At 38.7% G+C, this 13846-nt stretch overlaps 1 protein-coding gene across 7 annotated transcripts in view; it reads right to left on the minus strand.

Annotated features, from left to right (window-relative positions):
* Positions 1 to 13846, minus strand: part of FRMD4A (FERM domain containing 4A) — a 361665-nt gene that overhangs the window by 64596 nt on the left and 283223 nt on the right. For all 7 annotated transcript variants that reach the window (XM_075208671.1, XM_075208669.1, XM_075208670.1 and 4 more), the window contains exon 7: positions 12995 to 13017. In XM_075208671.1, the coding sequence (XP_075064772.1) occupies positions 12995 to 13017 (23 nt within the window). The remainder of the gene's footprint in view (positions 1 to 12994; positions 13018 to 13846) is intronic.

Genomic DNA, 13846 nt, shown 5'->3' on the forward strand with positions numbered 1-13846 from the left:
GCCAAGTTTTTTCTAGGCAATAACATTTAATCAAATCATCCTTCAGACATGGGACTGTCCTTGTTTCATTCAGTATGACGAGCCCAAAACTACATGAATCTTTAATCAAATAGCTGTTTTAACAGCCGACTTTGACATTGCAATAAAATAAAATCACAAATTTACACACTGGTGCAGTAGGCGAGTGTGCTCTAGACTGATTTCAAGGTGAATGCGCTACGTCAGTGAGCTGACAGCTGCTGTCCAATGTTCAGCACTCAGCTGCTACCAGGACTAACTCTCTCATCCCAGCTTCCGCTCACTGATGACTTAACCCGTTTCCTGCATGACAGGATGCTAAACAATTATTGTATTCTTTAGGCTTCATACAAATGGGTGTCAACAAAGCTAGTATATGCTCCCTGACATCGGCGCTCCTAAAAATAATGTAAACCAATGTACTTGTACGCATAAGTTTGCTGAGAAGCATGCACTGTGCGTCAATGTCGCCACAACGGCAAACACTCGGTAAGAGAACGTGCTAAGAGAACGTCTGTCAAAGCACTATGTACAGTACGTAGTATAATACCATGGCCTTATCTGTGTGGAGTTTGTATATTCTCCGTGTTTGCGTGGGTTTCCTCCGGGTGCTCCGGTTTCCTCCCACACTCCAAAAAACAAACTGGTAGGTTAATTGGCTGCTATCGAAGTTGACCCTAGTCTGTCTGTCTCTGTCTGACTGTCTGTCTGTGTGTGTGTTAGGGAATTTAAACTGTAAGCTCCAATGGGGCAGGGACTGATGTGAGTGAGTTCTCTGTACAGCGCTGCGGAATCAGTGGCGCTATATAAATAAATGGTGATGATGATGATAATATGCTGCACAACAGCTTTAAGACACATGAATGCATCTCAAGGCTCCTGTGAAACGAGGTGAAATTCCCTATGTTTAAACGAGCATTGTTTTTCAAAGTCTGTGTGTACAAAACCTTAAAGTAAACCTAAGGGAATATTGAAATCTAGTGACTATAGATGATAACATTTAACCAAATAAATTTCATTCTATATTCATACAAACTAGCCATCACACAAAATATGTACATCACACAAAGCCCTGGATATTAGCACAATTAAATCAATAATAATAATACAAAGAATAACATACAATATTAACAAAAAAAATAATTAGCCAAATACTGAATAATTATTAAGCTGGAGAGCAGTAAATATTAAGGATTTGGCAAAATCCTGAACCAAATCCTGAATCTGGTGCTGTCCTACTTATATTTTTTTTATTATTCAAGTGTTATGATCCTCTTACTGATTATCTGTGTGTCTTCACCTAATAACACTCATAGGGGCTAATTCAATTTGGCACAAGGTGCTTCAATGCGTCCGCGGAGGCACATTGCCTCAATCTTTTTACTCAAATCTCTGCTCATTTTCCCTTGCATCCCATAGAGATGTAAGGAGAAATGGAGCAGAGATTTGTTACTGTATTGGCCAGCAATGCGCACAGCACCTCACGGCCAACTGAATTCCCCCATAGTATTGTTGCTGTCCAAAAGCATAAGATCAGTGTCGAAATCTGAAGTGTTAAACATTAAAATACTTGGGCAGTCACTACTTGATTTATATTTGCCAAGAAATGTATCTCATTATAACACACACTCTACTTTAGTATAATGTTATATTACTTACATTATCAGATTGTGATGAATGCATGTATTAGTAAACAGGTCAATGCTGCTAGACTGACTGTTGCTTGTGTTGATCAGCATTACCCATGTTAGTGATGCATGTATATAAAATATCAGCCAGCTGTTCCTTTCAATTGAGATACCTGGAAAGTTTCCCTACTACAATTTCAAGTTCTATGAACACTTAGCAGGCCAGTAGGTAAACCAAGGGATATATTTACTAAACTGCTGGTTTGAAAAAGTGGAGATGTTGCCAATTGCAACCAATCACATTCTAGGGCCTGATTCATTAAGGATCTTAACTTGAGAAACTTCTTATTTCAGTCTCCTGGACAAAACCATGTTACAATGCAAGGGGTGCAAATTAGGATTTTGTTTTGCACATAACTTAAAAACTGACTTTTTTCATGTAACACACAAATACTTGATAGCTTATTTGTACACTGAAATTTAAAGTTGATATTTGTGTGCTACATGAAAAACTCAGTCAGTATTTAAGTTATGGGCAAAACAAAATCATAATTTGCACCCCTTGTATTGTAACATGTTTTTTCAGGAGACTGAAATAAGAAGTTTCTCAAGTTAAGATCCTTAATGAATAAGGCCCCTAGTTATCATTTTGTAGAATGCACTAAAAAAATGAAAACTAGAATCTGATTGGTTGCTATAGGCAACATTCCACTTTTTCAAACCCGGCGTTTAGTAAATATACCCACTAGGGCGTTTTGCATACCATAAATCTCTGGTGTGGTTGGTACCCAGGGTCTGAAGGAAGACTAGGAAATTATATCTATCTCAAAAAAATGTAATGAATAACAAGAATGTCACTTAAGAAAAGGTTTTGGTTTACTCTAAAAAAAAAAGTCCTATGTTAATATAAGAGGAGTACAGCACTTAACAACACGGGCCCTGGGCTAATCTTTTCTATCTGGAATGTTTAAAGTTTCTGCTTTTCCCCTATCAGATTAGTATGCAGAAAGTCTAGCGATGATGGTGAAGGGCACCTGAATATGTGCAATACAGAGAATGCTGAATATCTATAAACAGTGATATAAACCATTGCAACCACTTTGGTCTGCTACATAGAATCGTATCATCAAACCTTTTTGTGACCTCTCTTGTTAATAATGGAATTCCTTTTATGCCCAGTTTCACTCATTCATTGCAGAGCCATTTGTTTATTATTTTAGAATGAGTGTTTAACTGGGAATTTGTGGCAAACTTATTCAGATATGATGGGCAAAACAGAAACACAGTCTTGCCATTTACTGAGCAGCACCTGGAGCTGTGGAATCAAGAACACATTGCCATAGTCTGCAACATGTGTACATGTCAACAGACAAACGTTCTAAGTGTAAACTGTGTGTATGTTACTGTTTCTATAGGGATTTGCTTTGTTCAAGCTATTTTACTAGCTCACATTTCACCGAGCAATTAATCCAACAAATCAGGTATCTCTTTCCATAGCTTATTAAACACACTCGCAGCTCTCCTTAAAAGGCTTTTTGTGTGCCTGCTTATGGGAAACATAAAAAATCCCCCACCCCATATGGCATGAGATGTAACAGAAAGATTAAAGCCATATTACGTTTCCTGGCCTGCTGCACTGGTTTTCTTAACCTCTTCAGAGCCAGAAGACATAAAGCAAACTGCTAAGAAAAATGACAGAAACGGCACAAGTGGGGCAAGCCAAGGTTACCCAATTTTAATTGATTTATACTGCGTTTGTAGCCATACTTGTTATAGAATGGTATCACAGTGTTATGACATGGCATATTTAGGGCTTTTATCAATCATTAGAATACATCAGTTCTGGCAAATTTCAAAGGCAAGAGGGGAACACAGGTTAGCCTGCTTCTCCTTTTTCCTTTAATCCTGTCATTGAGAGAAAAAGTGTTGTCAAACACTGCCATGAAAAGAAGGGAAATAGTGTAGGAATGATACACTGGTGTACTCAGCACACAGTTTCAACAGAATGGGGTCAAGACATATTATTTATATACAGCTATATTTACCTGCACTAAGGGGTCTAGTTATTATTCAGCTTGCTTGGCAATACTGGTCTGCAGTGATAAGAGTCAACTTTGCTATGTCAGTCCATACTGTTCTGCGCATGCGCAATGGAATTGAGATCCAAGATTTTGGCTTTTAGTTCTACTAGTTACAAAAAAAAAAATATAAAGTATAAAAAAACCACACATACAATATTATATAAAAAAAATATAATTTATAAATAACATTGTTTTAAATACACTTACAAACATAAAATTTATTTTGATAATTAAAATAATCTAAACATTACTGCATTAAAATGGTTAATTCTAAGGACAAAACTGGTATCGTAGCAGTACGGCACCTCTACCATCCTTAAGAAATAGGTTTTTACCATGCAAACGCATGGGGAAGCCTTCACCCACATAGGAAGAGTGGTGGTATGGCATACCATCCTATACCAGCCCACCTCCACCACTGATCATATCCCATTATTATGCCTTGTATTAATAAAACAAGAACATAGCACTTAAAAGTGGTGCCTACTTTAAGACAACCTTCACTTACTAGCTAGAACTGTTGATGGGTCTCACTGTAGAAGCCGATACAGTAAGCTCCAGGTTCATTGCTGGAGCATGCAAACTGTGGGAAACAGACATATCTGTATTTGTAGAAGTGTGTAGTGAATGTAACACCTGTCTGGGTCATGCAATCACATATTGCATTAGTGTGTAGGGTATTGTATATCTGGCTACCGTGAATTACATGAATTATATGTATTGTGCAAAGACACACATAATTGCCAGATGTTCTTTATTTGCAGGAAGGATACCAGGCATTAATAATTGTTCCTCTGGATGATTTATCCCAGACACTATAATTGTTATCAAGGCTTGCAAACAACATGGTTATAATGTTAACTGTATAGAATGGTCAGTATTAGCTCTTTTGTACTATATTAGAATAAAATAATATCTCCACTCAAAAATGATGTTAATGAATCAAAAACAATTTGCTGGGTGCTACATTTTAATGGAAATGTTCCTGATATTTTAATTAGAACTTCTGTCTGAAATTGCAAGTAGACTTGGACACACCGCTGCTGACATGCAGTAAGTTGTAGTGCCTGGCATAATGATTTTAATTAGGCAACCACATTTTTCAAAGGAGTTAACCTTTAACTGAAAGGTAATATTTAAAGAGGTTTTGAACCTTTATATGGTATTTATTTATTGGCTTGTATACGCCCTCTTGCAACTTATTTTTACTAAATACATAGAACTTTATTTCTAATTTCCTTATGTTTGCTTGCTTTTCAGTCAAGTATTTGTATAATCAGGCATAGCTTCTGTTATCTCCATCTCAGGAAGATGCTTTACTATCTGAATAAATCTTTTTTCATTCGGCAAGATTTTAAAAATATTTTACATATTTCTTTACATATTTTTAGCAATTGTTTTACTATTTGATTTTCATATTTGTTTTTAATTAGAGAAGCTGAAAACTATAGCTCTGGCCTTTCTGTTCCACTGCCCATGTTTTAACCAGCTAGGCGGTTCATGCATGTGCATCTATAATCAGAGACTGGCTGGCGAAGTGATAAGTTAACTCTTTTCAGTCCGGGGAAGTACTGCCGAGGCAGAAATTATGGCGATAGGTGATTATGTGGCAACAGAAAATCAGCCCTATTGCCAGTTATTACTAAAGAGACCCCAAAATTACTATCTAGATACAATCATATCTGATGCAGAGCACAGCAGATTTGTGTCATATCGCAGAGGAACAAAAACCAACAACTCTGAATAATTACATAAATTTCTAAAATGCACATGCATAGAATGCATTCGTCAAAAGATTTAGGGGGCATGCAGGGGCGGGCTGGGTCGGGGGGCAGGGGGGATTGTACATGCCCCCAGGCGCGTGCTGGGATACTGCAGGCAGGGGGGCAGAGGCGGCCGCATCCCATGACATGGGATGTGGCCGCGTCATCAATGACGCGGCCGCATCCCGTGTAATGAGATGCGGCCGCCTGTGTGCCCCCCTGCCTGCAGTATCCCAGCCCGCGCCTGGGGGCATGTACAATCCAATATCTCAAAGTAATCTGATAGTGGAAACATTATAAATATTCAGTGGAATTTCCATATGATCTGTTCCAGTGACCATTTCCTGTTATAGGATCATACATGCAACTCTCCCGGAATGTCCGGGAGACTCCCGAAATTCGGGTCGGTTTCACGGACTCCCGGAAGAGCTGGCAAATCTCCTGCATCAGGAATTACCCTCCAGAGAAATGACGCGATTCGCGGTGAATCGCATCATTTTGGCCATGCCCCCACGACAAAACAGCATTTAGCGTTTGCCCTCCCCCCCGCCCTCCAGTCACGCCCATCTCCCGGAAAAGACTTGACAAAAGTTGGTAAGTATGTATAAGATGTAGTATATTATGTCCCTCTAGAGTACTTTAAGTGACTTGTATAGAAACACCTCCCTAGTAGGACAATGTCCCTTTAAATACTATAAACACACTCTCCAACATTCTAGACAACAAAAAGAACTACTGTACAACAGGTTTAACTTTTGTAACTCACTTTCTTTATGGTACCTAACAATGTACAGCTTTCACCGAAGCCATGCAGTACAGTGATAGCATGAACACATTATTTACAAATATGCCTGGATTTGACCAAATACTCCACTCCTGCTGGGTAAAGGCACTATACTGTACTTGCTCCGGTTTCCTTCTACAGTCCAAAAAGATACTGGTAAATTAATTGGCTCATAACTAAGTTGGCCCCAGATTGTGTGTGTGTATCTGTGTGTGTGTGTATGTGTGTGTATCTGTGTGTGTGTGTATCTGTGTGTGTGTATGTGTGTGTGTGTGTGTATGTGTGTATCTGTGTGTGTGTGTGTGTATGTGTGTGTGTATCTGTGTGTCTGCTGTAGGGAATTTAGACTGTAAGGTCTAATGTGAATGGAAAACATTCTCTGAAAAGCACTGTATGATATGTTGGTACTGAATAAATAAGAGTGAGTGGGTACACACTACAGGTTTTTTAGCCAAAGATCGGGCCAAACAACCGATAAACGACCATTTGGCCCCATATCGTACTAGTGTGTACACTTGCACGATGAACGACAGTCTTCCAAAGCAATGACCATGATTTGATTGTTTGGCAGAACTATAAATCTCGTTCAGCTATGGAACGACGTCCTTCCGATCCTGCAGTGTGTACGCACCCACAGTCAGGATCTCCATAGAGTTTACAGAGCCATGATCTTTACATCAGATGGTTATGATAGATCTGAGGGTAAATCGTTTAAAACATGTATAGTGTGTACGCAGGAATCAGCATGCTGATGGGGACTTTTTTTTTCAGTCGTTAGTACAATCGGTGTAGATAACACATTGGTCAAAAATTTCTGCAGTGTGTACTCAGCCTAACAAGGGCTGCTGGGATGGGTGGCAGGGGACATCTGTCCTTGAGGCCAGTCCATAGTGGGCTACTTTAGGCTGGGTTACTGGGCTACCAGCTTTTGTTTTCCTCTAAAATGTTCCTAATAGACTGCTGAGACGAGTCTCGCGACCCTGGGCAAATATTTGTCAACCAGCCCCTGACTACTACTACTAATAATTATAAACCAAAGCACACGGTTACTATTACAGCTCTCTACAGCAAAAAACACTGAATATACACTACTCTGTGACATATTTTTTCACTATTTAAGAGCCTAAAAAGCAGTTTTTGCAGCTTGGTAGCTCAGTGTAATTCTTTTTATTTACTCATAGAGGACCTCATTTAGAGTCGGACGCAAAGTCCGTTTTAGGCGCATCCAACAACAAAAACACTATCATGCATGTGCAGAAAGCACCAAATCCGCCTGCATCTTGGACACTTGTGCCTAAAACAGTCTTTGCTTCCGACTCTAAATGAGGTCCATATAGTGCAAATAATTGTGCTGCACACTTTTTCTTCTAATAGTATGTTATATAGGGTCTATGTACAAAGGCAAATTTACAGGAAATAGTGGCAAATTTCCACTCTTTTCTCCATATTTGGCACCTTCCTGTTAGTTTTCCACGGCTGCTTACTGGAGGGGGAAGAGGAGGGGGGCCCAGAAGAGGAATTGGGGCAGAACCACAATATGCATACATGCTAATGGAATTTGTGGCTCACCTCCATTTCTGCATATGTAAGGAACCGACTTACATATGGATCAGGGGCTCTATGTACGTTAGTACATAGATCCCTTATAATCTAGCATTAAAAAATTGGACTGCATACTAGCTCCTGACTGAGTTCCTGCTATTGGCATCTCAGTAACATTGCTAGTGGACACAGGAACCCACAATCGAACCACTGATAATGCAGACTCACTGTGGATCAATAGATAAACTAGTCCATTGTTATGTTATGTAAGTAGCAGCAGTTTAAAAAAACCTCAAAGCACACCATTCCCATTATAATTTACCATATTCACATACATGAATAAATTGTTCTTTCTTGGGGCTGTAAAGTCAGTGGTTCTGGGTTTAGTGGCATTAAGATTGATGGTTCATTGTCATTGTCCTTGTTTTAATAAAATATGTGATTCATTTGATGGATGCATCTCCATAGTAACTAGGTTTAGAGCTCATAATATATCATAGATTACAATAATATTCTTCAGGAGATTTCTAAGTGGACCTTGGACCTACAAGGGGGTTGTACATTACCTTTTCGGAGAACAGAGAAGCGTTTGATCATATTGCGAGACTAGAACACCAGCATGCAGTGTTTACATAGCACACATTTTAGTATGTGAGAAGAAATCAGCAATCAGTTTCAGTCTAACATTAGAAGGTCATGGGACATAGATGAAGGGAGCCATAGATCCTATGTATATTAACTGATTCTGCACATCTGCATCTTGAGCACATGGAAGAAGCACAGATTTATCTCAGAAAGGAGTCACCATCCCAGACTTAAAACACGGATAGATTCATACCTGTTATATACCCAGTCTGTGCACAAGGTTTTCTAGTTGTAATATTTTATTTACCTTGCTTTTCAGTATGCCCAAATGCAAGCCAGACACAGTGCAATCATTTAGGTGTGCAACATCTACAGACAGACATGAAAAGGCTGCTTATTAAACCTCTAAAACAGCCCTACAACTTCATGCACATGAAGTACAAACCTCCAGATTTGTCAACTCAACACCCCTTTTACTCGTTTAGTTATTAGGGCTACAGCACGCTGATTTTGTACTTTGCTAAGCTGGTTAGTCATTTCAGTTGGTCTATTGTGTAGCTAAATGTTATGCCCAACTTCCTGGATGCACTTTGGAAAGAACTTGTTTTGCTTATGTTAAATAACCCCCAAAGTTTTAGGTCCATCCATTAATATGTAACAATGATGATTGTAAACTGTTTATGGAAGTTAAAACAGACCCATGGTTAACGTGTCCTTAAAGCATCTACTGGGGCTGCTATCCATCACAGTCTGTGAAAGGAATCTCTTTTAACTTCATTTATATAAATGGCAGTGCTCCTTGGTTTCAACATGAAATATGAGACAATGAAAATGAAAGGGACGCTTAGGGTTGCACCCCTAAGATTTTTCCTTTTAGAGTACAGGAAATAGGACTTGTGGATTATTATATTCAAATCATTACCAGCTGGGTATTCCTCAATCGTGTCCTTCCCAGGACTTGTCAGAAATGAAAAGGTTAAATAATGAAAAATCTCCAACATATGATATTCCTGAGCTCCTGTTAACAACTGTAGTTCACAGGCTAAAAGAACAGACCTCTGCAAATAAGCCATGATTGAAAACAGACATGATTGGTCATTATGTGGAAAGCATCTAATGGTAATTATATATTATTATACACAATTTAAAATGTTTGCTGTACTGTTTACCTTCCCGCTATATGCTACGATTTCATCTCCATATAAAGATGGCAAGGACTGTATTTGCACTTCAACTGTAGTTTGTGTGAGTGGTACTGCAGTTATATGGTGTAATATGGGTATAATATAGAGCTGGCCAGGTTTTTCATTTAAGTGCTCCATTGTAGTTATAAACACATGGTTACAACCAATTTTAGACTGAGAATGGATCTCCCATGGGTCAAAAGTAAATGGGCTTCATTTAAAAAACAGAAAACATGCACTGTATTTCCTTTTGTACAATTACACCTATTCAACCGATTCACACATATATAGGTACATACTAATACACTGTTTTTCAAAACTCCCCCAGAAAAGCACTCTGCCCCTACTTGATGGGATCGCAGGTCTGGTAGTAACAATAAATATGTTACTTCAAAGTCCTGCCTACTGTTACTTTAGGCCTATTTTGTTAATTAATTTCAGCTAGCGGCACTGATCATGGCCCAGCGGACACCCCCACGTAGTGCAACATGTCCAGCTTTCTTGCACGAACTTTTGTTATAAATCGATTTTAGGAATCTTAAAGTTTGAAGGTATTGTACAATAGGGTGGTGCCGGTAACGTGGGCAACCACCTCAATGGGTAGGCAGATTATAGCCGCAGAGCACGAAAACGCCTATGTTGGCTATAGCTCGGTCACTTGGGGACCTGAGTCTTTAAAAGACTTGGGTTTCCTGTGCTTTAAGGGAGTGGCCATGTTGCTGGGGACCGGGACAGGGAGAAGGAGTTCCAGCATTTTGAGCAGTGGATGTGTGGCGAGTAGCCATGAGGTCTTGAACACGCAGGGGAAAAGCAGGGGCCCCAACTATAAGAAAACCCCAATAGGAAGAGGGTGATACTGCAGGAGCATGTTAAGGAATAAATAAGGGGGTGCCCAGACCTCTAATTATTAGGAGGCACCAGAGTGGGTGCACCTCTATGCACCTCACTGGGATATTGGAATAAAGGTCTTAGAGGGTCTGTGAGGGACTGTCTCCATGCCTGCAAATCGGGTTAGCTGAATAAATTTGAGAAGCCTGTGTCATGTGACCTATGGTTTGTGCCGGTGGAACTACTACTACCGGCAGCAGTAGCTGATATGTGACTTGCTGGTTTGAAACATGCTTCACACCCCAAAGTATTGTGCATGAATGTGAGGAGTGAATACAGCATTACAATCTGCTGAGGCAATGTGCAGTAGGAGAAGCGTGTATACACCTGAAATCATTATGATTACTGTGCTGGAGGAAGAGATGTTAAATAAAAAGTTATTTTTTACGTTTGAACTGATATGGCCTGGTTCCCAACATTATTATTCACATTACACCATGCACTACACTAGTGTACACCCACATGTTAGACTGTGCTAAACTCCTGTGTACTCAGGGGAGTGGGTAATGTTTGCCCGTACCCACCAGCTAGCCGGGCAAGGTAGTTGAAGCACAGGTCACCAGGGGGAACCTTCACAAACACAATAACAGTTTCTTTAATTCAGCATTTTAAAAATATGTACGAGAATAGTCATGTGGCCATCTCTCACCTTGTGAGATGCAAAGAGAACTCAGTAAACTATATATAAGGTATAATTTGGGAATATGAGTCATTATTGCACCTATTTGTATTGTTCCTGTGATCATTTTTATAAAATACATGTAAGTCACCTGTAAGAACAAACAAAACTTTGAGGTGCATTTCAAACATTGATTTGTTTGCTATTTCTTTTAGTTGTGTAAACACTGTACAGATTAGTTACTGTATAAGTAGATTATACAGAGCTCATACACCTTTTGTTTGCTGCTCAACCATCTAACTGTAGACCGTTGCTGAAGGTTCTGATACTACAGGTACAGCTACAGGTTGGGTGGAGTGATTTCTTCTTGTAAGATTGACTATGATTAATTACATTATACAGAACTAATTGTTTTTAATGAAGTCTGCTACTTGTGGGACTTTTAAAGTGTCAATACATTCTGCCATTGCGATGGGCTTTAATAAGCTGTTATAGATGTAAATAGGCACAAATCGCAACATGCATTCAAACACCTATCCTGATCAACATCTGATCAGGAGCTTTTAAGTGTCAATTAGGATTGGGATCTAAAATTATATGAGGTCCACATTCAAATTCAGTAATTGTGCCCTCTAGGATCTGGCCATTTGGCAGGAAGATTAACTCTGGGATTTGTATAGTATGATCACAAATATTTGCGGCCAAACTGCACATAAATTTGGCTGCTGCGGCACTGATCATCCAAATCTGCCCACATCGTAACACCTTGGGTTTACACTGTAATACTGCTATCTGAAGCAATCACAGTGTGCTGCAAATTAATCTGATTACATCATCTGATCGCATGAGATTGAATATATCTATTCTCATGAGTGCTGCACTCCTATCCTGAGACAGAAAACACATTTAGAGACTATTGTAAAATAATCACATACGATTAATTGTTAAATGTAATTGCACATGTAAATACAATCTTACACAAAAGGTGGTCACTCTTGAGTATTCAAGCATGAAAGTTTACCCAGCAAAACAGAGTATATTGTGTAATGAAATATCAAGACAGAATGTGGCCCTATAGGACAGAAATATGTTGGTCCTATATAATAAAGATAATAAATGACAATAATACTACTACTAATAATAATAATACAGTAATGAAGAATGAAAAAAGAACACAAATAACATTACATATATAAAATGTGGAATACTATATCATAAGAACAATGTAGTTTAGGAGATGGGGTGGAAGGTATGTATATATGTGAAAAGGCAAAAGACCAAGGGGTATATTTACTAAACTGCGGCTTTGAAAAAGTGGAGATGTAGCTTCTAGCTGTCATTTTGTAGAATGAACTAAATAAATGATAACTAGAATCTGATTGGTTGCTATAGACAACATCTCCATTTTTTCAAACCCGCAGTTTAGTAAATATACTCCCAAGTGTGAAAGGACTAAATTAAAACTAGTAGAAGGACCAAATAAAATGTGATATGGACCAAACAGATGTATATATGGTATTTTATTGCTTATTCTGACCAATCCTGTTTTCCTGTAGTTGTCTCAGCAAGCCATGAGGGTTCTAGAGCAGCAATGTTGATAACACCATATTTGGACAATCTTAATTTTCCATTTTTAATACTGTAAAGTGTTTTGCTTTGGGTGTGATCAGTGACAGATAATTTACAAATAGCACTTTGAAGGTCGTGAACCAGGGCAGGCTAGAAAATGTCAACTGGAAAGAGGAACAAATATATATCTATATCGTCAGCTTAAAAGATGTTACACTGACTACCTTGACAAAAAAGACACCAGTCTACTACAAAGCTACCATCTCTGGTAACAATATATACCTGTCATCACTTATACAGGTAATTAAGGAGACCAATAGGTTGCAGTCTTACCTTGAAAAATCTCCTTTTGCCTCCTAAAAAAGAAACAAAAAAACAAGGTTAATTAAACCCCAGGTGATAGCTTCGTCTTCAATCTGGAACATTCTTAATTGTTTCTATTGTTTCCTGAGTACAAATATTCTCATCCTTTATATATGTTGTCAATAAAACCTTTGGCAGATACAAAATAATGGCCCAACAAATGATGGTCCAGTGACATGTTACTTTTCTCTTTGTGCAGTGTTTATGCTATTAGCTGTACTATGTATTTCTATTGATCACTCCGCACTACAGATTATCTACAGCTGGGGCTTCCTTTGTTTTCATGCTGTAGCACAGTCGATATTTGCATTTATTATTTTTGGCAGGTTATAAAGCCATCGTTATGTTTTTTAAAGGAAATTGTTTGTTGTCCACTATAGTCTTACTATAGCTTCTACTGATTGACAGGCAGACAAGAGGCAAATTTATTATTATTAGTACAGTTTGATTAGCTTTATAGACAGCTCTGGGGGGGGAGGGTGCTATTTTAGGCCCTTCATAGTGGAAAAACCTGTGCAAAGGCTATACAGTTGCAATTGCAATAGCAAATATAGAATAGCTAATTTATATCTATTTTTTGCTTTCAAACTGGTGTAAGAATTTACATCAGTAGCTGATACATCATACAACTGATTAATAGACTGGTATTGTTGCATTGCAGAATCAGCACCAAATTTGTGCTAACAGATTAATAATGTTGGCATTCATAACAGCTGGATCACTGCTGTTGTGACACATTGATGTGAAGGGGAAACACTCTTCCCCAGTCATACAGGAGAAATCCAGCCTTGTAAATTTGGCATGCAGCGCCTTTAGTGATGA

The sequence above is a fragment of the Mixophyes fleayi genome, chromosome 4, assembly GCF_038048845.1.
Source record: "Mixophyes fleayi isolate aMixFle1 chromosome 4, aMixFle1.hap1, whole genome shotgun sequence".
Classification (NCBI taxonomy): domain Eukaryota; kingdom Metazoa; phylum Chordata; class Amphibia; order Anura; family Limnodynastidae; genus Mixophyes; species Mixophyes fleayi.